This window comes from Mus caroli, unplaced genomic scaffold (genome assembly GCF_978045245.1).
Source record: "Mus caroli unplaced genomic scaffold, Mus_caroli_1 scaffold_10, whole genome shotgun sequence".
Lineage (NCBI taxonomy): Eukaryota > Metazoa > Chordata > Mammalia > Rodentia > Muridae > Mus > Mus caroli.
This window is the reverse complement of record NW_028227265.1, coordinates 12,455,434-12,481,864: the sequence shown is the minus strand read 5'-3', so window position 1 is coordinate 12,481,864 and position 26,431 is coordinate 12,455,434. Positions and strand designations below refer to the sequence as shown.

At 47.3% G+C, this 26,431-nt stretch overlaps 2 protein-coding genes across 6 annotated transcripts; both read right to left on the bottom strand.

Moving 5' to 3' along the window:
* Nucleotides 1-221: 221 nt before the first annotated feature.
* Nucleotides 222-9,394, bottom strand: CUNH16orf46 (chromosome unknown C16orf46 homolog). 5 transcript variants are annotated; one of them, XM_021171006.3, is made up of 4 exons: nt 9,197-9,394; nt 8,267-8,366; nt 4,001-4,248; nt 222-2,757 (listed from the first exon to the last, which is right to left on the bottom strand). In XM_021171006.3, the coding sequence occupies exons 3-4, from the start codon at nt 4,208-4,210 to the stop codon at nt 1,738-1,740; spliced, it is 1,230 nt and encodes a 409-aa protein (XP_021026665.1). In that variant the 5' UTR covers nt 4,211-4,248; nt 8,267-8,366; nt 9,197-9,394; the 3' UTR covers nt 222-1,737. The 5 variants fall into 5 exon arrangements, with proteins under 5 accessions (XP_021026665.1, XP_021026666.1, XP_021026667.1 ...); XM_021171007.3 differs by having other exon boundaries at nt 9,201-9,394; XM_021171008.3 differs by lacking the exon at nt 9,197-9,394 and adding an exon at nt 9,026-9,098.
* A 3,188-nt stretch (nt 9,395-12,582) lies between these two features.
* Nucleotides 12,583-23,955, bottom strand: Gcsh (glycine cleavage system protein H). The gene is made up of 5 exons (XM_021170307.3): nt 23,710-23,955; nt 19,607-19,686; nt 17,799-17,862; nt 14,484-14,615; nt 12,583-13,337 (listed from the first exon to the last, which is right to left on the bottom strand). Exons 1-5 carry the CDS (start codon nt 23,846-23,848, stop codon nt 13,240-13,242), a joined length of 513 nt encoding a protein of 170 aa, XP_021025966.1. The 5' UTR covers nt 23,849-23,955; the 3' UTR covers nt 12,583-13,239.
* Nucleotides 23,956-26,431: the final 2,476 nt, after the last annotated feature.

The following is a 26,431-nucleotide window of genomic DNA, read 5'->3' as shown; positions in this document are numbered from 1 at the left end:
ACCCTGGGCCAAGCAGGGAAGTCCTGGCCACCCATTCGAGGCAAGTGCTCTGCTAGTCCATGCTTCTTGCCTGCTTTCTATAGGGAGCTGTATTCGCGCTTCTGCTGCTTGGTCAGAGAGCTGGAGAGAGCCCTGGCTCAGGCGGGCAGGCCCAGGGCCTGTGTAGGTCCTACCTCTCTATCTACAAACAGTGAGATAGCCAATTTCTCTTTGGGATAGAATCCAGGTGGTTTATTTGGAAGAGGAAGAGTGGACAAAAGGACTCTACCAAACTCTTCTCGAGCTGCCCCAGCCAGCGCATCCTCTTCTGACCCTGTGCTGTGACCTTTCGCTCCTTTACCTTCGTACTTTGGCTTTGTTTTGTTTTTCTGTGTGTTTTCTGCAGGCTTATACAACCATTCCTGGCTAGCAGTTTAGTTTTTGTTTTTCAGAAGGCTAGACATTGGCACGTGCCTATAATCTAAGCCCTTGGAAGGCTGAGGCAGGAGGAACGGTTCAAAGATACCTCCAGGCCAGTATGAGTTAGAGGAAACCAAGACACCAGAAAAAATGAAAATAAAACAAACCAAAAAGCCTCTGGCTAACAGATGAGATGTTAGAGAGCAATGCTAAACTTAAACTTAAAGCAAGAGAATACAGTCATATTCTGTCATCATCAAGGAGATGGGGAAATCTGAGTTCAAATACAGCCTACTCTAAGCAATTCAAACTAAGCTATTACAAAGCAATTTAATGATTACTAATTACCACAAAATGGTTGAAGCATCTGTCCACCTAGCAACAGCACTGGTAATGTACGGAGCTACACACTGGTGTAACAAGCTGAGGGCGGGGAGAAGGCAGGGATAAAGTAACAACAGCGTTCCCTCTGTGTCTACAGCCCAGGCTTCCCAGAGGCAAGCGAAGGCTGAGGAAGGAAGGGAGGTGAGGTTGGAGCAATCAGTGAGGGGTTCTCCCGACCAACCAATTCCTAACTTCCTCTTCAGGCTTTTGTTACTCTGTGACTAAGCCTTCCAGTCTTCAAAGAGATGCTTAAGGCTGCAATATGAAGATGTGACACCCTAGGCAGGGGAGGTACTGGACAAGGTCTCTGGATGCAAGACAAAGATATGGCACCTCGGACACTGGCATATCCACTTGGAAACAGCTGGGACTTTCCATCCCTCAAGTGTCTTAAATCATTGTTGAGGGAAAGGAAAGCCTGATTCAAATACAAGCCGGTGCCTCTCTAAGCTGAGCATGCACTCAGCTGGGGCTCTGCTGGGAGCAGAAGCCCTGTAGGGAGGCTCTGGGACTGGGGTGAGAGCAGCCATGTGCCTTTCTGATGCTCTGCCTCCCTCCACAGGAGCCACTGTCCAAGAAGGCAGACACAGGCTGACCCACCTTAGAGTTCATAAATGGCTTAGCAGCAGAAGCAGGTAACATGCATACAGTGTCTTGTATAGTCCAGGCTGGCCTTGAATTTGGCATCCTCCTGCTCCAGTCTCCCAAATGCTAGAAATATAGGTGTGTCACCACACCTGCCTACCTGAATATACTGTTTTTGAGAATGAATCCAAACCCACTAAAAAAAGGGGGGGAGGATAAAGGATGGGGTGAGGAGTGGAGAAGATGGGGAGCAGAGGAGAGGGGATGGGAGGGGAGGGGAAGGGAGGTTTGATTGAGGAGAAGGTAAGACAGGAAGGGACAAATGAGTTTCAGGCAGCACTCAGTCCCAGGGAATTATATTGTGGCAAATCAGAGGACTCTGTGGGTGGAGACGGGGATGACAACTCTGCTCACTGTGAGGGATGGCAAGAGAGGTTTGGGGAAGACTTTGCTCTCTAGGACGTGGGGCCTGTTTTGCTGCTTGGCCTCTGTGATAATATGCTTGGGAGTGGTCCTGGGAGGTTTTGTGTCCTTGGCTTTGAGCCTAGTTCTGCAGCTTTGCTTTCCCTGTTGCCCCAAAACCTGCAGGGTGGCAAGGTAGTGGATGTCTGTGGGGTTAGGTGGGAACACAGAGCTTTTCTGGGGCAGGAGGGACCAGTGCAGGCAGCACCTTTGGGACTCGGCTGGCAGCAGGTGGGTCCGGGACACAGTGGGTGGGAAAGGCAGTACGTTGGTGACCTTCAGGTGGCTGGCCAGCTCAAATTGTCTCTTTTCACCTTTCCCGTCTACTACTTTCAGTCCATCTGCACAAGCCATACACTCGTCTTTTTCTACCCTCAGCACCTTTTCTTCCGGCTGCCAGAAAATATTCCTGCTTTTCTTACTCAGGACGTCCAAGTTGTGGGGAGAGCTTTTCAGCGGGGGTAGAACCACAAGAGCCTTGGATGCAAGGGAGTCAGGGGTGGAGAGCCCTTGCTCGGTGTTTCCGCTGGGGTTCCTGCTGGCCTTGCTGCTAACTGTCTCGGGCATAGGCCACTCCTCCATGCACCAGATAAACTCCTTGAGTTGCAGGCTTTTTTTTTCTCCATGCACGTCAGTGGGAATGCAGAGTTTGTTAGGCTGCTCTCTGGAAGCAGTGCCAGGGCCCTGGGAGGGGACGCTCCAGTTCTTCTCAGAGCTCCAGCTCTTCTGGGCGCTCACTTCGGCCTCAGCACCCACCTCCAGTTTTCCAACCTCCAAGAGGGACCTGGGCTCCAGACTCCCTTGGGAAAGACTCATACAGAACAAGCAATCGTTGCCACCATTGGTGCCTTCTCTGACCCTCCCCCTTTTTACTTTCTTCTTTGACCAGATGCAGGCAGTTGGTGAGGTCCTTCCCCAGCCATGGACCTGCAGAGAAAGTAGCAGGTCACCCTCAAGCCAACTACACCAGGCCCTGCTTCCGCCATCTTGGCCACACCCCTAATCTGGTAGCCTTACTTGAGCCACTTTTTTTTTTTCTTAAACTTGACTTATCTTAAATACACACACACACACACACACACACACAGAGAGAGAGAGAGAGAGAGAGAGAGAGAGAGAGAGAGAGAGACATGGTCTTATGTAGCCTCACTGGCCATAAACTCCTGCCTCTGCTTCTGAAACCTTAGCCTCACACAGACAACTATATTATAGCAGAATATGTTAATCTCAGGCACGAGCAGGAGCTGATGTTAACTAAAACCTGGGTGGTGGCACTTGCACTGAGCCCCTAGAGTGCTGACTACAGCTTCCTTCGAGTTCAGCAACGTGGATCAAAACTGTTCATTTCTGACCAAGGGGTTTTCGTACTGTTAGTCAGTCTCCCAAGCACAGGACAGTTCAAAAAGAGAAGCCCTGGGAACCAGGACCCCTGAGAGCCCAAAGTAAAACTATGCCCACCTCCTTCTGAAGCCTCCTGGCTAAGGCTGCCTACTTCAACAACAGCAAAGAAAACTCCACAGGGCTATGTAGGGATCACAATCTGAAATTTAACTAGGGCAACCTGCATCTTCTGTTGTCTAACCTGGGAAGCCCACATTTAATCTTAGGTTTGACAACGTTTCCTTATCACCGTAACTGTTTGGTGTGTGTGAGTGATCTATGCATGGACGAGCGTACCAGGGTGTGAGTGTGACAGTCAAAGGTAAGTCTGTGCAGTCACTCCTCTCCTTCCTCCTGTGTGTGGGCACCAGGTCTACAGGACTTGCACTGCAGGCGTCTCTACACGCTGAGCCAACTTGCTGAGCCCCACATTCCTTATAAAACTGTGCTAGCGAGGCACCTGCCTTAGAGGTTTCAGTGTTGGCTTTCACTCCTGATCTGAGAAACCAGAGGCTCTAGAGAGCCAGGAGAACAGAGCCTGTGAGTCTCTCAGGAGCTTTCCAGCCTGCTGTGCCCAGTTACCAGTCCGTGATCTCTGGGTGCCACGTTTCAGCTCTGGGTGCTCTCCTTCCCAGCACGAGGCCCCAGATGGCTGTGGAGATGTTGACAGACCATCTATGGGTGCCCGTGAGCACACGCTGTGTCACTACAACACTATCAGTAATACAAACTACTTTGGAAAAGCCCCATAGTAGCCACGAAGGCGAAAAAGACCCAAGGTGGCACTCACAGCTTCCTCCCACCCGGTGCTGATGGCACACTCGATGGCCCTCCCATCCTCCTCCAGTGTGAGGTCGCTGACACCAAGAAGGCAGAAGACATGACTCCTTTCACTTTTCTCGTCCGGACATTGTAAAGTCGGTGCCGTCTCTTCCGTAGCTTCAATTTTCTGATTTTCTGTATTTTCTAAAAAAGTCTCGCTTTCCTCACAGACATCCATTACTAGGGTGATTGCTTATGGTTTTTAACATCTTCTTCCTGCAAAGTTCAGTTAAAGCTGGTTTTAATATTTTTTAAATCAGATCAGTAGCTCAAGTGAAATATTTTATCATATACAAGAAAGACTGAGAATAAATAAAATTACCCATTTATAACTGCTGACAAAAAAGATACGGCTAATTTTAGTTAAAAACTAGTGTATTTTTTTTAACATGTTTGTGTGTGTGTGTGATGGGGGAGGTGGAGGGATATGTCACAACACTTTCATGGACGTCAGAGGACAACACTTCTGTAGTTCTGTCCTTTAATCCCCCCCCCCCACACACACACACACACACTCACACTCACACTAGGGATTGAACTCAGGTCACCAGTCTGAGTCACCTGCCAGAGTCACCTACCAGGCCAAGACTACTGAATGCAGTAATGGCCAAAGGGACGAAGAAAAGGTGGGAAGGCACTAGCATCAGCTCTATCTCTGGCTACGATTACAGAGTTCACAAGGGACACGGGTATCCGAATGGCACTACGCTGACATCAGCAGAGGAGAGGGACCACACAGCTTACAGACTCAGGCTTCACTTCTTCCCAGAACCCTCAGAGTCGGCTGGGGGTCACAAACTTCCCAGGACGCCAGTTAGTTACTCTCTTTCCACACTTCCACCTGCTGGCCCACTCAGCTCTACTTCCTCCAAACACAGCCAAGCAGCAAGTGCTGGCAGAGATACAGAGAAATCACAGCCTCAGCCCCCAGGTGGGGCTCCACTGGAAATACTTGGAAAGCAGCATCCAAGTATATCTTTATGGTAACATATAAAGAGGTGAGACAAGACTGTCACGGAACCTGCTAACTCTGCTCTGAGTTCTACACTTAGCAACTGATCCTCACGCCTCTGGCATGGTCTGGACATGGAGTAAGTGCTGGGAAGGGCTTTACAGTGGGGCTGCTGACTGATGAATGCACCATGGGTTGCTTTTGCAACAAAGTCTCCCTAAATTGCCAGACTGGATCCAACTTCCCATCTTAGTCACCAAGTGGCTGGGATTTTGGTGTGGGCCACCACTTATAGCTAAGTGTTGATATATGTGTATGTATTGTTTGGGGTGAATATATATGTTCTACCTTTACATGCATTTCGGGGATTGAACTCAGGTCACCAGGTGCCTTGACAAGTGCCTTTAAGGGCTGAGCCACCTCCATGACCTGAGGTATGGTATTTTTTAAGCCCCGGGTCACTCTAAAGATCCACCAAGCTTGGAGAAGTGCTGCTTTTGGAAAGCTCTTTCTTCCCAATACAGAAGCAACACTGGTTTCTGCACACCAGCAGTATCTTCTAGCCCTGAACACAGAGCAAGACCTTGCAAGGGGAAGTGCACAGCCTAAGCCTGGGGAACCTGAAAATGCCTGCATCTGCTTCACAAAGAGGAACGGATCCTAACCATCCACTCCATAGTTCACAATCTGAGTAGCCCTTTCCAGCTGTGTGTGTCCTGAGAAGAATCTGAAGGTGTCTGTGCAGACTGAGAGTGAGGACCAGCAAAGGATGAAGAGTGTAGTTTGGGGTGAGCCCCACAATGCAGCAGACACTGGACCCCACGAGGGTCTAAGAAGATGGCCCAGCTGCATTCCATTACAGTGCAGCACAGGAAATTCAGGAGTTGTTTATAAACAGCGTTGTTTATATGTACGTTACCCATGACCTGCACTGGCTCCTTTAACGTAGGGGGAACTGGTCAAAGTGTGGTCAGATCACTGCATCGCAATTCATTATACGCCACTTGAGAACACTCAGGTTTCTCAGGCAGAAACTAATGTTCCACAAGCAAGAGAATGTGGCTGCCCTTTTCCTAATTAAAAAAAAAAAAATTCAGGGCCAGTGAGATGACTTGGCAGGTAAAAGCTCTCGCAGTACAAACCTGATGACCCAAGCACAATCCCCAGAGGCCACAGGATTTAATTAAGAGAAAGACAGACAGACAGTCAGACAGAGACAGACAGACACTAAGCTGGGTCTGTAACTCCTCCCACACTCCCAGTGAAATGGAAGGCACTGGCTGTAGAACCTCCTGGAAGCTCATTAGTCAGCCAGCCTAGAATACACAGCACAACAGGAAAAAACAGGAGGTGGAAGGAGAAATCAACTCCAGGAAGCTGTCTTGTGCCCTCCACACGCAAGCCTAGGCACAGTCACGTGATACATGTATGCTAACATATAAATGCCCAATTGCACTAATAATTTTATTATTTTAAGTATATTGTGTGAGTGCGTATGTGTGTGTGTGTGTGTGTACAGAGGGGGGTGGTAATTTGCAAGTGCTGGGCTGTGCGAGCCCATTGAGGCCAGAGACAGTGGTGCTCTGACAACTGGAGTTACAAGCAGTTAAGAGGTACCAGATGGGAACGCAAGGCACCAAACTTGGGTCCTCTGTAAGAGCAGAGGTGGTCTCCTTTCCAGCCTCAAAATTAACAATGAGCGAGTCAGTTAGTTCATGGCTTCAATTTTAAGTTTTCCGGCTATAAACACACCTTCAACTTCTGCTACTGTTCCTTTCATCTAATACACATTAACAGGTGACAAAACACAAGTATCAGCTAGAGCTAGGTATGACAGCGCATGTCTGTCTCCCCATCGTGGGAGGCTGAGGCAGGAGGCAGTCAAGGCCTGTCTCAATCTTCCCTCATCGCCTTCCCCCTGCCTGCACTGCCATAAATAAAAATAAAATCACCAAAGCCAGAGATGTGTGGTTTCATCTTTTTGTTTTGGTTTGGTTTTCTTTTTAAGATTTGTTTCTTTTGCCGGGCATGGTGGCGCACGCCTTGAATCCCAGCACTCGGGAGGCAGAGGCAGGCAGATTTCTGAGTTCGAGGCCAGCCTGGTCTACAGAGTGAGTTCCAGGACAGCCAGGACTACACAGAGAAACCCTGTCTCAAACAAACAAACAAACAAACAAAATACTGTAAAGATTTGTTTGTTTGTCTGTTTATTATTTGGGGGACTGGAGAGGTTCTTCATCAATTAAGAACATTTGTTGCTCTTGCAGAGGACCCACGTTCAGTTCCCAACACCCATATGGCAATTCACAGCTGTCTGTAACTCCAGTTCCAGAGAATCTGATTCCCTCCCTTGGCAGCATTGCATATATGTGGTACACATACACACATACAGGTGAATACTTAAGAAATACAAACAAATTAAAATGTATTAGGTTTATCTGTGTTTTGTGTATGAGTGTTTTGCCTACATATGTACACTCCATGTGTGCCTTGTACTTCAGAGTCCAGAAGACAGCATTAGACTCACAGACAACTGAGAGCCACCACGTAATTGCTGGGAATCAAACCTTGGGTTCTCTGCAAAACAAGTGCTCTTAAGCACTGAGCCATCTCTCCAGCCGCTCTAATGTGTTTTGAGACAGAGCTGGCCTTAAACCTGGAGCGATCCTTCTGGCTCTGCTTCTTTGTTTGTTTGTTTGGTTGGTTGGTTTATTTTTTTTGTTTTTTGAGACAGGGTTTCTCTGTATAGCCCTGGTTGTCCTGGAACTCACTTTGTAGACCAGGCTGGCCTCGAACTCAGAAATCTGCCTGCCTCTGCCTCCCAAGTGCTGGGATTCAAGGCGTGCGCCACAATGCCCAGCTCTGCCTCTGCTTCTTAAGTGCTGGGATTAAGCCAAGTACTTCAATGGCTCGCTTGTGATTTCTCACAAATTATATACCAATTTACTGTTCTGTTAGAATGCAGGAGGTCTGTATTGCTACCTTCCTTTCCTTTTTAAAAAAAATTTTTTTTTGTGTACGGATGTTTTGCCAGCATGTCTGTGTACCGCAGGCGGCGAGCCCTGTATGCTAGGAGACCAAAGAAGAGCATTGGATCCTCTGAACTCGAGTTAGTCATTAGCTACCATGTAGGTGCTGGGTATTGAACCTGGGCCCTCTGCAAGAGCAGCCAGTGCTCTTAAACTCCTTAGCTATCTTTCCAGCCCATATTTTTCCATTTTCTTAAACTCGTGTTTTTACACACATGGTGTGCACATCAGGTACCCCTGCTCTCTTACTCACCTGCTTAGTCCCTTGAGACAGTTTCTCAGAGAGCCTGAAGCTTACCATTTTCAGGTTAGGCTGCCTGGCTTACAAGCCCATGCATTTCTTCTAGAATGGGCTTGGGAAAGAAGATGGCTCCGTCATACAGTGCTTGCCACACAGGTAAAGAAAACAGAGTTAAGGGCCCCAGTACCCACACAAAAAGCCAATTGCTATGATGAATGAAGGCTTTTAATTCCAGCGCCAGGAAGCAGAGACAGGAGGATTCCTAGGGCTTGCCCACTAGCCAGTCTAGCCAAAATCAGTGAACTCTGAGTTCAGCGAGAGAACATGTCTCAAAAAAATAAGGTGGCTGAGGGCTGGAGAAATGGCTCAGCAGTTAAGAACACTTGCTACTCTTGCCAAAGACCCACGTTCGTTCCTGGCACCCACATGGCAACTTACAACAGCCAATAATTCCACTTGCAGGGTAGGGCGTGTGCCATTTCTATATCAACCACTTCCAACTCGTGCCCTTTTTCATTTTTGCCTAGGCTCTAGATTTTTGTTTTGGACGGGGTTACACTCCGCCCCTTTTTTCCGGCTCTCTGAATTCACTAAGGGCCGGGTCCTGAAAGGATGGCCTTCTGAGGGTTCCCAAGGCTCAAGGCAGATGGAATCTCGCGCCCAGGCCTTCCCATCTGGTTTCTCCCTTTTACTAATAGTCCCTGCACACTCCTTCATGCCGCATAAGTTCCTTCCCTCCCTCCCAGAGGCTCCCAACCCGCTACAAGCTACCCTTCCTTCAGAAGATCAAGAGGGCCCCATCAAGCTTCTCTCATTGAAACATCAACCACGCCCCCACAGACCACGCCTATCAAACGGCTCCTCCCCGAGGCCCACGCGGCTCCCTAGGCCCCGCCCAGTCCAGGCTCCCCCAGAACCGTACCCCATCTTCGTCTCGCTTACCCACCCTGAAGGTTGCTTCCTTCCGCGGCTCTGCCGCCCGTGAAGTGTCTAGGGAGTGTTCCCCGGGGTGAGGACGTGGCCACAGCCACTCAGACGCTCCTACGGGGCCGCGAGGCAAGGAAGGTCCGGAGCGGCTAGTCGCGGCCCACAAGAGCCGGACTGTTGCCCTAGGTTACGGCCGCGTCGGAGGCGGGCCTACGTGCAGGCATGCCGGAAGTGACGCAACCCCGCAACAAACCAGCTCAAGGGCGGAGTCCCCTCTGAGGGCGGGGCTAAGGAGCATTTCCGTCGCGCTGTGCGCGGTTGCTAGGTGCCGCGTTGCCAGACGCTTCGAGAGCTTCGCAGGCACCAGCGACGTTGGGCGGCCAAGTTGCGCTGGCAACAGCCTTTTGCCTTCTAGAAGGAATGCCTCAGAGGCCACACAAACAGTGTCTGGAGATTTGGCCACTTCTGCCTTTGGGCAGAATCGTCCCTTCCTTCTTGGGATCCCGTGTGGAAAGCGAAAGCAGAACTTCGCGGGAGGACTCATTCCTGGTTGGCGTAATTTTGAGACCAGGTCTTCCTTGTTTTGTAGCCTGGTGCGGCCTCGAACTCATGGCAACCCTCCTTCCTCCGTGTCCTAAATCAACATTGAGGGGATCGAGGGCGTGGGCTTCCACACCTGCTGACAGGAAGGATTTCTTGTTTTGTTCTTTTTGGTGCTGCCCACTTTAGTGGGGCAGAAGCAGCAGTTTCTCGCGAGGGGGCCCGCCCACTTCTCCACCATGCTGCCCTTGGTGCCCAACTCATGTCTAGTTCCAAGGCCCCTTTGCTTTCTGGTTTAAAAAGTATTAGGAAAACAAGTCTCCAAAAGCAGGGTGAGTCAAAGGCTTTTGGAAAAAATAGCTAAGAATTACTACTTTTTACACTTATAGCATTATATAATATATATATATATATACAGTATAGCATATATACAATTGATAGCATAGATTTATAGCATTAACGGCCACTAAAGATGTGATGTATATGACACATGAAGTTGGAACAAAGTCTTCTTCTAGACTGTGAATATTTGTTATTTCCCCCATATATATGAGGGAAATACTTTAACAAGCATATATGATACATATTGTAATTATATTGCTATCCCAGCGTATCTCATGGGCTATGACACATATTTCTAAAATTTTCTATGTATTTTTGGATTTATGCGTATGAGTGTTCTGCCTGTATATATGTATGTACACCATGTTCGTGCTGGGCAGTCATAAAGACACACTCTTTCATTGTTTTCTAGGTTCACATGCTAGACAGCGAGTCTGTCACCAAGATGTGTCTCCGTCCCTCGGTGTTTTGAGGTAGGCTTTCACTATGCCGTCTGGTCTGGCCTCCAACATCTTCCTTCTGTCTCTGAATGCTGGAATTACAAGCACATGCCACCACACCTGGCCACTCAACCATGATCTTTACAACCGAAGATAGACAAAAGTCTTTTCAACAGACACAGAAAAGCTCAGAAGTGGGGGTGGGGAGGGGGGCAGGTCAAATTTTCCAGTCTGCTGCAGCACTGAGTCTGCTCTTCCTTAGCACTGGTCTTTTTCATACCGGATACTGTGTGGGGCGCCCTCTAGTGGTTCTACTAAAACCCAACATAGTCAGCCTCCAAAGTGGTGTTTTGTTTTGTGGAGTTTTAAGTTTTAATCCCTTGTGAACAATCTCTTTTTTAAACTTTAATTATCTTTAAGTGTACTGGTATTCTGGATGAATGTGTGTCGGTCCACCACTTCCATACCTGGTGCCCATGGCGGTTAAAAGCGGGATCGGATACTTTGGAACTGGTGTTAGAAGCATTCATAAGCATCCATGCAGGCCCTGGGAACTGAACCCAGGTCTTTTGGAAGGGCAGCCAGAGCTTTTAACCACTAAACCATCTCTCCATCCCCAGCCCCCCCCCCCTCCTTACTATATTTCTGAGGTTTGGTTTTGTTTTTTTCCCAAGACAGGGTTTCTCTGTATACCTTGGCTATCCTGGAATTCACTCTGTAGACCAGGCTGGCCTCGAACTCAGAAATCCACCTGCCTCTGCCTCCCAAGTGCTGGGATTAAAGGCGTGCGCCACCACTCCCGGCCTATTTCTGAGGTTTTAATCCTTTGAAAACATTCAAAGATGTTAAGAAAATAGACAAAGACTAAAGAAAAAAATGGCAAAGGAAGAAAGTATGCCAGGTGTGGTGGTGCATGCCTTTAGTCCAGCCCATGGAAGTTGAAAGCAGGAAACTCTGGAGTCAAGGTGGTCCTTGGCTCTCTACCCTCCAGTTCAGCCTGGACTACATGAGAGCCAAGCTAAAGCAAATAAGTATAGAATCACATGCTGTAGTCCGAGGGGATATGCTAGAGCTACTTTCCTTGAGAGGGTGGGGGAAGTCACCGAGGGGTTTGGTTTGGTTTGGTAGTGGAGTTTGTTTTTATTTGAGCTTATCTGAGCCCAGGCTGGCCATGGAACCTGTAGCTAAAAGATGACCTTGGACCTTGAACTCCTGACCTTCTGGTCTCCACCTTCTAAGTGTTAGGAGACACCAAGCCAGTTATACATATCAGTGTGCATATGTAATCCCCAACTCCCCGACAGCATTTTTATAGTTGACGTTAGAATGTGCCATATCAGCTTTCAGAAACTACGTTGGCAGTAAGTGCACTTGAGTTGTAAACAACAGTTTAAGCCAGTATCAGAAAGTTCTAGTGTCTATGGCTACTAAATAGAAACCTGAACAGGACGGAAGTTTGGACACACCGTGTGCACTGACAGACAGTGTGCACTGCTGACCAGCTGTTACCTGTTCCCCTCTCTAAAGGCAAATGCACACAGAGAACCATGGGTAAACCTCGCCCTGAGCTTGAGCATCTCATGTGCCTGTGATACCTTCAGAGATCAGAAGGCATCAGATCCCCTGGAACTGGAGTTAGGGATGGTTTTGAGCTACCACATGGGTGCTGGGAACTGAACCCCAGGTTGTCTGCAAGAGAAGCAGGAACAGCAAGTCCTCCTAACCACTGACCCCTCTAGCCCCTGGCCTAATTCCTTTTTTTTCCTTTTTTTGGTTTTTCGAGACAGGTTTTCTCTGTGTAGCCCTGGCTGTCCTGGAACTCACTCTGTGGGCCAGGCTGGCCTCAAACTCAGAAATCTGCCTGCCTCTGCCTCCTGGATGCTGGAATTAAAGGCGTGTGCCACCACACCAGGCTTCTATTTTTTTTTTTTTCTCTTTAATCATTTCACATGGTTAGGCACAGTACACCCCAGTGGTATCCCCAGCACCAGACACTGGAACATCCTATAATTAAAATCAACCCTTCTAAAAGTAGCAGTCACTAAGTAAAACATTAATATCCAAATAAAAACCACGATCAACAAAGAGGATGAATGTTTTATTTGTTTCGCAGTTGCAAAGCTGGTGCTTCACGGTGGGAAAACAACAGCCAACACAGCACATGGTGAAACAAAGACAGTACTCTCCTGCCTCTGACACTGTACAACACTTCCCTGCATTCCCAATGAGAAGACACTAAGTCTCTGACCCAAATCCAGTGGTGGATATGGGCAAGTAACAAAATTATCTAAGATACACCACTATTATCTTGAATTATGAAAGTCTTATACCCAGTAGGTAGGGTCTCACCATGTAGCTGTGGCTGGTCTAGAACTTGTTGTGTAGAACGACCTTGAACTAACATCTGCCTGTTGAGTGCTGGGATTAGAAGGTGGTCCGTCACCAAAACCAGCCTCATAACCACGTTTCACTGCAGATGATCCTAAGAATTATAAACACCAGGGCTTAACCCCTAGTCTAAATACTTAGTATGGCAATTATCAAAAACCTGTACACTGTGTTTATCTGCATCCTTTAGGATGTTGGGGATGGGTCTTAAGTAGCACTGTCAAGAACAGTTTCTTTCCATCAGTATTGCTAAAAGTTATTTCAAGTCCTCTATTCTCCACTAGTTTAAGACAAGCATGCTGGAGCAGGTCATGTCCAGTTTGATCTGGAAGTAGAGGGGTGCCATGGTCACTCCTCAATGGACTTCACATATTTCTCATAAGCTTCTTCACTCATCAATTCATCCAGCTCTGAAGGGTCACTCAGTGTCATCTTGATCAGCCAACCTGTACCCAAAACAGAACCTCAGTTCACATTGCCTTTTAATGTCAAATTCATTCAAAATTAATACAGTGCCCTCATTTAAGTGATGTTGTTATCCTACCATAAATCCATTCTTTCTTCAATAAATTTAGCTCTAAGACGTTAGTGGGCTGGAGTAAGATGGCTCCGTTTTTAAGAGAGCATACTGCTGTAGCACGGGACCCAAGTTTGGTTCTGAGCATTGGTGTCAGGTGACTCACAACCTATAACTCTAGCTCCAGGGAATTCAGTGTCCTCCTCTGACCGCTAAAGACACCCACACTCAAATATCCCTATATAGAAACAGCTGTCCTGGAACTCACTTTGTAAACCAGGCTGGCCTTGAACTCAGATGTCCACCTGCCTCTGCCTCCCTGCAGAGGGGGAGTGGGATTAAAGGTGTGTGTGCACACCACCGTGCCCAGGTCAAATACTTTCATTAAAGTATTTTAAAATTAAACCTTGGGGCCGAAGAGATGATGGCTAGGCAGTTAAGAGCACCTGCACATACATGTTTTTGGTTTTTTTTATTTTTTTGGTTTATCAAGACAGGGTTTCTCTGTGTAGCCCTGGCTGTCCTGGAACTCACTCTGTAGACCAGGCTGGCCTCGAACTCAGAAATCCCCCTGCCTATGCCTCCCAAGTGCTGGGATTAAAGGCGTGCGCCACCACTGCCCGGCACATACATGTTTTTTTAAAAGGCATACCAAATATTAACTACTAGAGCTAATGGTGGTAGAAAGACTGAAAGCCAGGTATAGTGGTGCACGTCTTTAATCCCAGCACTTAGGAGGCAGAAGCAGGAGGATCTCTGTGAGTTTACGACCAGCAAGAGCTATGTAGAGACCCTGTCTCAAGTCATCCAACTTCAAAGAAAAAGGACAGGGCAGCAAGCCAAAGAGAACCACAGCAAATCTTAATATTGCCACTTATTGGCTATCCAACCCCTGGTGACACTTTAGCAAGCCAAAGAGAACCACAGCAAATCTTAATATTGCCACTTATTGGCTATCCAACCCCTGGTGACACTTTCGAGGTTGTTCATTCATCTAAAACATGGAGAAAACTGCTGTAGGCAAACCTGACTGGGTTAGTTTGCTGTAGGAATGAAATTCTGAGCAACAACTCACCATCTTCGTAACAGGATTTGTTGACTAGCCCTGGGTTTTCGGCAAGAGCTTCATTGACTTGGGTTACTTCTCCTGACAGAGGAGAGTAGAGTTCACTGGCAGCCTTCACACTCTCCAAAGCACCAAACTCCTCTAAAAGGAAGCAGTGAAAGAAGAGAGTTAACATCAAGTCGGTGACTTAAAAATACAAAACGTGTCTAGGCGCGGTGGCGCATGCTTTTAGTCCCAGCGCTTGAGACAGGAGTAGGAGGATCTCTAAGTCTGCAGCCAGCCTGGTCTAGAGTGAGTTCCAGACCAGCCAGGGATACACGGTGAGACCCTGTCTAAACAAACAAGACAAAACCAAAAACAGAAAATACGATAAGCTTGGTAGACAGAGCATTTGCCTAGCATGCATACGCCTTGGTTCAATCCCCAGCACTGCATAAACTGGGTGTGGTGGTGACACCTGTAATCAGTGCTGGGGACAGGGGCAGGTGAATCAGTTCAAGGTCATCCTCAACTACACAGGGAATTAAGCTAGCCTGAGCTAAAGAAGATCCTGCCTCAAACACCACAAACCAAACCACTTAAAACCTCCTGAGATGCGGGAGTGGGGGGGGGGGGGGGCTTTTGGGATAGCATTGGAAATGTAAATGAAGAAAATACCTAATTAAAAACAACAACAACAACAAAAACAAAACAAAAACCCTCCTGAGATGGTTCATTAAGATGCTTGCTGCTAAGCCTGACCTGAGTTCAATCCCCAGGACCAAGGTACAAGGAGAGAGCCATCTCTTGCAAGTTGTCCTCCTGACATTCCCTCAAAACAGTGTTATAAAACAATTTAAAGACAAACTGTAACAAAGTGGTTACCTCCCATTTAGTTAGGCCAAGAAATTCTGAATGTCTTTATTTATAGTCAAAGCTGAGTTCGTACAAGAAAGGCATAGCTTCAAAGTGAACATGCATACTCTGCACATTGTGAATGGCAAACTGGCAGTGTGTCTGAGCACCAGTGTGCCTATGTTCAGTAAAACATACTAGCCATGCATGGTGTCACACATCCTGGCCTGTGAAAGAGCCTCAAACTATGTGTACATAGGACATCACCCAAGGGACTTGGTAAGGCTGAAAGAACTGCGCCAGGATCTGAACTGCAGCAGACCCCAGGGAGTCTACATTTTAGAGTGAGCAAATCACCTAGTAAAATGGACACCAAGACAAAGGCACTAAAGGAAGCATTTAACTGGGGTTTGCTTACAGAGCTCATCTCCTGTAATCACGATGGGGAGCTGAGAGCTCACATCTGGTCAAGTTGTAGGCCCAAAGAGAAGCCTCAAAGCCCAATGACACACATTCTCTAAAAAGGCCACACCTCCCAATCCTACACAGTCAGTTTTACTAACTAGGAACAAGCATTTAAGCACATGAGCTTATGGGGGCCATTGTTCATACCATACCAAGCCTACATCTTAGGAGCCAGGCATCTGATTCCTGAACTAGGGAGCAGAGGCAGGGGGATCTCTGTGAGTTGGAAGTCACTACAGGCAGGACTACAGAGTCAGACCTTTGTTTTGTTTTTTGTTTGTTTTGGTCTGTTTGTTATTCTTTAATTTTTTTTTAATTTATAATTTTTAATTTAATTTAATTTATAATTTTATAATGTATATGGGTGTTTTGCCTACATTTATGCATGTATTCTGTGTGCATGTGCTGATGCCCTCAGAGGCCAAAGGGGGGCATCAGGTGCCCTGAAGCTGGAGGTACAGATTGTTGTGAGCCACCATAAGGATGCTGGGAATCAAAAAAGAGTTCCTTGGGAAGTGGAAGAGCGGTTAGTGCTCTTAACCACTGAACCATCGCTCCAGCCCAGAGACCCTGGTTTTATTTTGTTCTGTAAAAAAGTACCTGTTGCCAAGTCTGGTGACCTAAAGTCAATCCCTAGACCCACATGGTGGTAGGGGAGAGCGAACTGCCCCAAATTACACACATACACACACACACACACACAAAACCACACAGGTGGTAACGGTGCACACCTTTAATTCTAGCAGGTGGATCTCTGTTCTAGGCCAGTCTGGTCTACAGAGTGAGTTCCAGAATTGCCAGGACTACACAGAGAAACCTTGTCTCAAAAAAACAAAAACAAAATCCCAAAACAACCAACCAGCAAACTCAAAAATAAATAAACAAACCAACCAACCAACCAAGGGGAGGTAGGGAGTTGAGTACAATGCAGTCCAGCACAGCACCGAGTCAGTACAAGGCTTGCCTTAGTCACAAGGACCTGAATTCAGTCTACAGAATCTATATTATAGAGAAACTGAAAACCTCACATGAGTACAAGTGGGTATGTATGGGAGAGTCTATTAAAGATACTTAGAAACATTAAAGATACTGCTGAGCAGGACTATCATATATGTCAAGGAATTCATGGTCAATTCTGTAATTTTGCTGACGTCACAGGACTGGTAAATTGTGAGGCTAGGATTTAAAAACCAGGTTCTGGGCTAAGGAATACATACGTGTTGCTTTTACAGAAGACCCACACTGCCTGTAACTACAGCAGCTCCAGTGCCCCTCTGAAGCCTGTGCAGACACCAGGCACACACACTGTGTACATGCAACATGCAGACAAACACTTGCACACATTAAAATAAAAATAAATCTTACCCCACCCCACCCCCAAAAAGCAACAAAAAACTGGCTGACTTTTATGCTGGATTCTCTCTGCTCCATGCAGAGGAAGGCAGATCTTAGCTTTTACTTTTGCAGTGCTGGAGAGCTGGAGCCCAGGGTGCATACGCATGCTAGCAAACACCTTGACCACTGAGCTACACCACCATCTCCCTTTACCTTTACAACCAGAAACCGCAGTATCTTTGTGAGGTGAGGATAGTGTTGACCCTGTGCCCCCTGCCTTTTGTTATAAAGTAGATATTCTCTGTGCTCACGATCCGTGACAGCTAGGTGTGGCAATATAAATAACCCAGAGGCGGGTGGAGAACTGTAAGGAAGCGCTTTCTGAGACTTTCCTTCTCCAGAGACAGTGACAGCCTTCACACACACACATATACACCCTCTGAAGGGGAAAGCAGAGTAAGAAGTGAGGTCCTTCGTCAGTGGCTCTCTGCGGAACACACTTTCCCCACTCGGAGGTCTGGAGACTGCTCGTGGAAGTCGATGAACCAGTAAATGTTCCTTTCACATTTCTGTTTGAAGATTCTCTTTTCCCAAAATTGACCCTGAGTGCAAACAACTTGTCATTCGGTCAGACCGGATCAGAAAATCATATCGTGGACGATGACATTCCAAACTGAGAAGTACACTCACCTTGTTTTTTCAATTTTGTCCCAACTTCAGGCAGACTACAATAAACAACATCTCCCAATGCTTCCTGAAATATAAAAACATTAAAATGTCTAAGAAGTTGACCCCAGCAGAGAGCAGGAAAGAGACAAACTACATCTTGTCTGTGTATAATTTAGTCTATATTTTGGTCTGTATATTTCACACATGAGGAGCTACAGCCTTTGTTTTTCTTTATAGCCCTTTAACCCTGGAAAATGGGCCAGGTGTGCTGGGATAGCTCTCAACCCAGTACTTAGGAGACAGATGTAGGAGGGTTGTAAGTTCAAAGCCAGCCTCAGCTACATAACAAGACTCCATTGCACAAAAAGAATAAAATTAAACGAGACTTGGTAGTAATACTATGTATCAGAGGCTAAGGAGGGGAGAACCTAAGTTCAAGACCTAGCTGGGCTATAGAACAAGTTCAAAGCCAGCTGAGCCACCTTAGTCAGAGCCTGTCTCAAAATGAAAAGGAAGGAAAGGCTAGAGCCATACCTCAGTGGTGGAGAGCCTGCCTCACATGTGAGGACCAGGGCACACTCCACAGTACTTCAAAAGTAATAATTTAAAGTGTTAGGTGTACTGTGGGCACATGTATTCATTTGTTGCATGTACGTACAAAAACACATGGAAGTTTGTGGACAACCTGCAAGAGTCAGTTCCCACTTGTCAACCCTACTACATGCATCCCAAGGATCAAACTTAGGTCGTCAGGCTTTGGCAAGAGCCTTAACTTGTTGAGCTATCTCAGCACCCATAGATAGATAGTTTTGTTTTTTTAATTCAAGAGCTGCACTCCAAAAAATAAGTCACCAGCCAGACTTGACCTCCAGGCTGGAGTAACCCCAGGCACAAACCACACTCTCCAAACAAGATTACAGGCTGTTCTGAGCACCCTGTGCTTTCCACCCCTGCAGCTTCAGGCCATGACCCAACTGCAGTGCCTGAAATCCTACCCACTGATGCAGCAAGCAGTGGTCCTCATGGACCTGCCATACCAGGTGAGTGACCCGCCTTTCCTCACATCACCCAGATGGGCTGTAGTACATGCATTTTGTACTTCGCTGTCAGAGGTGATTCCCCTTGTAGATAAACAACCTGTACTGTGCTGTGTCCTCTCAGGAGGTCTACAGCCACGCCAAAGAAAGTATCAGAGACCCGAAGACCTGAGAATCCAGCATGCCTGAGGAGTTGTGCATTTTCCCCAACATTTCCCCTCTCCTGCCTCACTACACACATGCAGCAGGGTGAGACCACTGAGTGCTACTGCATGGATAGGGTTAGAGAGAATGGGCCAGCTAAACAAAAGGGTTCTCTTTGCATTAGCCGTGTTTATCATTAGCTATGTTTCCCATCCTTGGCCATGTGGCTTCTCACAGTACCTATAATGGCAATGTCCCCTCCCCGCAAGCTCTCGAGCTTGCCCTCACCTGTCCAACACAGAACACTTCTTAAGTAATCTTCCCTACTTTCAAGTACTGTACTTTGCCCCAGTATAGTTGTTTTTCCAAAAAAAGAAACTTCCTGTTTAGCACAGGCTGATCTCAAACTCATGGTGTCCTGCCTCAGCCTAAGTATGAAGTAACAGGTTTGTGCCAACCATGCCAAACACGTTATCCCTTGTAACACATACACTGGCCCTAACTAATGTACATTTGACCTCTTTTACTTCTGACTTTTCCCTAAGGATCTTTAGAAAAACCCAAAGCACAATGCCATTTTCATAAGGTGGAGAGACTCCAACCTACTTGAAAGCAGGCTGTTAGAAACACGTCAAGGCAAGCCAGTACCTGTGCAAAATTGCTGATTCCCACCGTTCCAATACCTTCCTCTGTCGTTATCCACTCATGTTTCTCTGTGAATTTACGCACTAAAACACAAGACCAGTATTTCAGAAAAACAGCAGCAGCGTTTCTTCAAAGCCCTTCAAACGTCATTGCTGTCAAAGGCTAAGACTTCTCCAGGGTTGGTGTTTCCTTTACCTGACATTGCTTGAGTAGCTTGATGCCCAGTAGAATAACAATGCATAAAGATAAGACATTTTAAAACACTGTGTAGCCATAGATGGACTGAGATGAATGTTGTAAGGTGAGGGCCTTACCTGAATATACGTGTGAACACCACATGTGTGCAGAGTTCATTGAGGCCAGCAGATGTCAGGTACCCAGAACTGGAGTTACCCAAACCTAGGTCTTCTGGAACAGCAAGTAGTGCTTTACCCAGAGATAACTCTCCAACGCCAAGGATCATACCTTAGATGGGATCCTTGTACATCTCTGGGCTTATCTGTTTTAACATCAGTCTAAGTCCCCCCAAAATTTCAGAGCACATTTCCTGAGTTTATCCAATGACTATTCTTTTGAAGACAGGCTTGGGGTGATGGCTTTGGGGAGGCAGAATAAAGCCTGCTCACACAGAGAGTAATGCATGCCAGTACACACTGACTCATCAGGAAATATAGGGACTGAGGTGGGAAGGTGTCAGGTTTAGCTGGTCAGTTTAGTTCAGCCATATGCCTGCGACCTAGCACTTAGGAGGTGGTAGGACTGAAAGGTTAAGACCATTAAGATGGCTTTAGAGATGGCTCATCAGTTAAGATTTATGTTGCACGTGTTCAATTCCCAGCACCCACATGGTGGCCCAGTCATTCTTAACTCCAGACTCAGGGGATCTGAGTCCTTGTGGCTTCTACAGGTACTACATGCACATGATGCAGACAGACAACATGGGCATAATACCCATATATATAAAAATAAATAAAATACCATTAAGGCAATCTCAAAACACAAGAATCAATTTTTGAAGGACTAAGAATGTAGCTCAATAGATAACTTGGCTACCATGTGAGGCTCTGGATCAATCCCACCAGTGGGGGAGGGGGATTGATTTACACTGGGCACAATGGCCTGTAACTGTAATACTGAGTGGAGAGGCTGAGAAAGGGGGATTAATTGAGTCTGAGTTCAAGGGAGCTTGGGCAACACAAGACCCTGTCTTAAAAAAAGATTTGAAGCAGAGAGGTGGCTTAGCAGTTAAAAGCCTATGTTGCGCCGGGCGGTGGTGGTGCACGTCTTTGATCCCAGCACTCGGGAGGCAGAGGCAGGCAGATTTCTGAGTTCGAGGCCAGCCTGGTCTACAAAGTGAGTTCCAGGACAGCCAAGGCTATACAGAGAAACCCTGTCTCAAAAAAAAAAAAAAAAAAAGCCTATGTTGCTCTTATATAGGACCATAGGAGTGGCTTCTAGCACTCACAGGGTGGCTTTCAACCATCTGATAGCCTTCTCTGACCTCCAAGGGCACACACGTGGAGCAAAGACACACATGCAAGCAAAACACATGTAGCATAAACCTTTTAAGATATGAAAACCAAGCCGGGCGTGGTGGCGCACACCTTTAATCCCAGCACTTGTGAGGCAGAGGCAGGTGGATTTCTGAATTCAAGGCCAGCCTGGTCTACAGAGTGAGTTCAAGGACAGCCAGGGCTACAGAGAAACCCTGTCTCGAAAAACAAAATAACAACAAAAAAAAGAAATGAAAACCAAAAGATTTAACCTAAAAAAGGGTAATATGAGTCTTTAGGTAGAGTTCTCTAAGGTGACTGCAACTTAGTTCTATGGACTGAAACAGGCTTCCTATAAACAATTATAACTTGGCCAAGTTCTTAAAATTCTGCAATTATTTAAGCCTGTCCTTGAAGAAAGGGCCAAAGCCTTGGCTTCAATCCCCAACCCTGCTAAAAAATAAAGGAAAAGGGATTTGGGTCAAAGATGATGCACAGCTATGTGGCTGTGGCTCTCAACTGCCATTCTCTTACAAGTCTAGAACCCCCTGATTACATTATGACCAGCAATCATCACCTCAACACAGCATCCAACCAGAGGCGGACAGTCACAGATCTGACCCTTTGCGCTATCCTCGGCCACACCGCTGACGGTGTCGCTGCTCTGCCTCAACTTTGCAGCTTCAATTTGAGCCAGCAGCATTCTGAGCTCAGCACACCCAGGTCCACTTGCCCTTCAAGTCCATATTGTCCTTTAGCCCAGGAATGGTACCTAGGCTTAGGCACAGATTACAATTCTCCGCTAACCCTTGACCTCACTAAAGAAAGCAGATTAGGTGAATAATTACTTTCTTCCTAATCCTTGAAAAACACAGTTTGAGGCCTGGGATGTGGCTTTGTGGCATGGGTGCTTGCCTATCACTGAGGTAGCTCTGAGTTCAGTCTACTGGGTTTGGTGGTGCTCGGCAGTCACAGCACTGTCAGAAGGATCTGAAGATAGTCATCCTCGACTACACAGGGGTCTCTCCAGCTGCACAGTGAGATAATATCTCAGAGCAGAAACAAACTGGGGGGTGGTGGTGCACGCCTTTAATCCCAGCACTCAGAGAGGAAGAGGCAGGTAGATTTCTGTGAGTTCTAGGCCAGTCTGATCTACAGAGACAGAGTTCTAGACTAGCGAAGGTTACACAGAGAAACCCTGCCTTGAGAAAATAGAAACAAAACCCCACCATGGTTTGGGGCCTCAGAAAAACTGAGCTGAAACTGAAGATATTGCATTCTCAAATACAATAGCTTACTTAATATGGGTCAGTGTTGCTATCTGGCACTACACACTAATAGTTAATAAAACTATTCACTGTTAATATGTCAAGCTGCAGGTGACAGGACGACTTCCCAGTAACTCTGAGGTAGCTATTGCCTCGCCTCCACTGTTCTAATGCAGGGCACTGGGGTTCTGAGAAGTTGAGAGACTGTGCCCGAGACCACACAGCTGTAAGAGGAAAAACCAGAATTGAATAATGTCTGTGTTTCAACAAACACAGGGCTCTGCACCCTGCATAATAAGCGTGCACAGTTCTGCCAGTTGAAAGAGGGTAAAAATGAAAAGAAGCTGAGTAGTTAAGCAGACCGTGGGAATTGACACATTAGGCAATATTTAACCAAATACCTGGAACTCAGTATGTAGCTCCAGCTGCCCTCGGCCTCACAGCCATCCTCCACCTCAGCAGTGCTGACAGACACGATTACCGGTGGAAGCCACCCACCATGCCTGGTTTGAAACGGACTGCTTATTTGAGCATTTCTTTACCCTTGTACTCCAGTCAGTAACGGTCTGGTGTGTGACAAACTGGAGAAATTTTAGCAAGAAAGGAAGAAACGGGGCACTCCACACTGAGGAATAACGTGATCAACATTTTGAGTTCCACAGATTTCTGATCCACGGCACTCGCTGAGAGCAGCCGTTCCGATTTGTGCTGCCTGAGTAAGGTCTCCACTACTTGCACATAAAACTGTTTCCCAGCTAACTGTGCGAACGCGTACAATGGGCAGGTCTCCCAGTTATTTCCAGTCCATCAAATCAGGCTCGTCTGAACCCCAGTACACATCAATGACTCAGACTCTGAAGTCTAGAACACTTTTCCTGCTGTCTGTAGTTCACGGCTAAAGCTTCCACACTACGCTTGATTGTGCGGGGGGCGGGGGAGAGAGTTAAAAGCTTATTTCTGTTACTGTGACTTTTCATTCATCTGTATATGCATTCTGCTAAATTTTAGTATGTGTTTCTGCTTAACTTCACTTCGCAGTTCCTCGTAATAGTCCACTTAGCAAACCTAAGTGCTCCCCACATTTAGGATCTCAGTGAACCTAAAAGCAAGCTCTGCCCGGCACGAGTGGCCGGTTTACCTGCGGGTCCAGCCGTCCTTCCCTCCCAGCTCCACCTTTCTACCCCGGGTTCAAAGTTTGCTCTTGTACTCTCCCGCCTACTTAGGGAGAAAGGCCGCAGAACCAGGATCCCAAGAGCGAGAAGCGTGGGTAGGGCTATAGGTCGGTCCCGCCAGGAGGCTTGGGAGTAGGGCGGGCAGGAGCGGTGACCACGTGCCCTGCACTTACCCGACAGCAAAGCAGATCCGGTGCGCAGTGAGCGGACGGCGGCGGCGCTCGGCACCCAGGGCCGCGGCGAGCAGAAGGCCAGGGCGGTGCGCAGGCTGTAGGCCACAACCCGCAAGCTCCTCGACACTTGCAGCGACATGATCAGAGGTCGGGAGTGTAACTACGGTTCGCCTCCGCCACCGGGCTGGTGGGGACCGGGTGGGTCCAGAGTAAGCGGAGCACCCAGGCTCGGGGGCGGGGCCCGGGAGAGATGCGCTCTGATTGGACAGCTTGAAGGTTCCACTTCGGATAGGACAACCCGCGCGAGGGGTGTGTGCATGTGGAGGCGCTGAGGCCCGGATGGGGCTGTGTGAGAGGCGCAGATTGGCTGGGCAGGGAGGAGGCGGGGCCTCACTGGAGGGCGGAGCCTCTCCCTAAGAGTAGGATCTTGCGAATAGAAGCTCCAAGTCCGCAATCTATGAGTTGCCCTGAGAACTACATCGCTGCAGGGGCCAGAGAAAGATTCCAGCAAGGATGGCTTTGCTGGGCTAACGCAGTCTCATGCCACTAAGGCAAAAAGTCTTACGGAAGACTAGGTGCCGCCAGGCCCTTAAAGCACACAGTTACGCCTAACTGCACAAGGTCACCCCCAAGGGATCCATTTAAGACCGTTCTAGGCATCAGACAAAGTCACGCTGACACATCATAAGCGATTTAAAATGCTGAAAACAGCCGGAAGTGGTGGCTTACTCCTTTAATCCCAGCACTTGGGAGGCAGAGGCAGGTGGATCTCTAAATTCTAGACCAGCCTTGTCTAACAAGCCAGTTCTAGGACACCCGGAGCTATACAGAGAAACCCTGTTTCAAAGAAAGAAAGAGGGAGGGAGGAAAGAAAAAGGACAGAAAGAAATAGAGAAGGGAGCCGGGCGTGGTGGCACACGCCTTTAATCCCAGCACTCGGGAGGCAGAGGCAGGCGGATTTCTGAGTTCGAGGCCAGCCTGCTCTACAAAGTGAGTTCCAGGACAGCCAGGGCTACACAGAGAAACCCTGTCTCAAAAAAAAACAAACAAAAAAAAAACAAAAAACAAAAAAAAAAGAAAGAGAAAGGGGGAAGGAAAAAGAAAACAATCCAGGAAACCACGTTGATACCCTAGAGATCCCAAAAGGGGCGGAGACTCTAAACCTAACAGACAGAACCACACAATTTATTCGGGTCTGATACATATCTGAATGCAGCACCCGGAGGTAGAGACAGAAGATCAAGAGTTCACAGCCCAAGCCGGGCAGTGGTGCCGCACACCTTTAATCCCAGCACTTGGGAGGCAGAGGCAGGTGAATTTCTGAGTTCAAGGCCAACCTGGTCTATAGTGTGAGTTCCAGGCCAGCCAGGGCTACACAGAGAAACCCTGTCTCAAAAACCAAAAAAAAAAAAAAAAAAAAAAAAAGAGAGAGAGAGAGAGATTGGATTTCTTGGCTTCCCTAGTCACCGCTCTGCTTTGCAGAGGGGTCTGCTGCATGTGTGTGTGTGTGTGTGTATGTGTTTCTTCACCCAATAAAAGCCTCTCTTCATCTGATTATTCTGTCTGCTCCTGTTTACTGTGTACACGCTTTCTCAGATGCTACCTGTAGAGATTTCCCCCTGCCTTTTAATTCTTTAACAGTGAAAACAAACCCAGTCAGGACCCCTAGAGGAGCTGGGCATGCTGGGTTATAGGTGTGCACTACCACCACCATCAACAAAATATTTTCGACTTTTTTGTTTGCTTCGTTTTGGCTTTTGTTGCTGTTTTTGTTGTTTTTAGAGACAGGGTTTCCTCTGTAAAGCCCTTGCTGTCCTGGAACTCTATAGACCAGGCTGACCTCCAACTCAAGAGAGCCATTGTGGAAGTTTGCTCTGTTGCTATGTATTGTAATGCTAAAATCTTTATCCCAAGGTCTAGTAGCCTTTGGAGAGAGAATTCTCCCTCTCCCGCATGCTAACTTTTGTTGAGCAAATATTGCTCCTAAATTTTATCAGTTGAATAAAGATGCCTACAGCTCATACCTGGGCAGAAGAGGGGTAGGCAAGGCTTCAGTTCCCAGGCTTAGGGTCTGAGGTGGGGACCAGGAGGAGGGAGGAAGAAGTCACCATTTGGTAAGTGGGTGGTGATCACATGGTCATGAGGGCTGGCCAGTTGGAGTTAGAGCAGCCTAGACTGAACATGGCAAGTTATATCTTGGAAGTAGACAAAATAACATAGAGGGTTGATATTTGCCCAGCTCTAGTGCTTTAAGGCTTATTATAAATATAAAGGTTCTATGTCTTTTATTTGGGAAGTATCTGATCTATGGTGGGCTAGAAACCCCCAATTAATATTTACCGAAACAATCCGATGCCTCTCCCTCCTGAGTGCTGGGATTAAAGGTGTGTGCCACCAACCACTGATGCTCTTCTGTTCTTTAAGCCTATCAGTTTGTCATTCTTGGTCCCAGCAAGTTAGCAGGATACCTATTAGGGTTTTGAAGTCTTGAGATCCACTCAAGGACAACCGCCAATTACCAAAGCAATGAACTAATTGTTCCATAGAGAATGTTCTCTTCCATGCGCATTTTATTTCAAGGAGAAAATACATCAGAACCAACAGGCTTGCACACTATTAGATATGTATCTATTGTGACTATTTTACCAGTTGGGTTGCAGAATTCCTCTATAGACAGCAAAGCCAGTACTCCAGTGGGACACCAGAGTGACTGGCAAGTGCG

Excerpts from the sequence above, each read along its gene's own strand:
- CUNH16orf46 (XM_021171006.3), bottom strand. The coding sequence starts at position 4,210 with ATGGATGTCTGTGAGGAAAGCGAGACTTTTTTAGAAAATACAGAAAAT. Across the intron at positions 2,758-4,000 it reads GCACCGGGTGGGAGGAAGCT|GTCCATGGCTGGGGAAGGAC; the intron begins GTGAGTGCCACC and ends CTTTCTCTGCAG.
- Gcsh (XM_021170307.3), bottom strand. The coding sequence starts at position 23,848 with ATGTCGCTGCAAGTGTCGAGGAGCTTGCGGGTTGTGGCCTACAGCCTG. Across the intron at positions 17,863-19,606 it reads GAATCAGCAATTTTGCACAG|GAAGCATTGGGAGATGTTGT; the intron begins GTACTGGCTTGC and ends TTTATATTTCAG. Across the intron at positions 13,338-14,483 it reads CAAATCCTGTTACGAAGATG|GTTGGCTGATCAAGATGACA; the intron begins GTGAGTTGTTGC and ends TTTTGGGTACAG.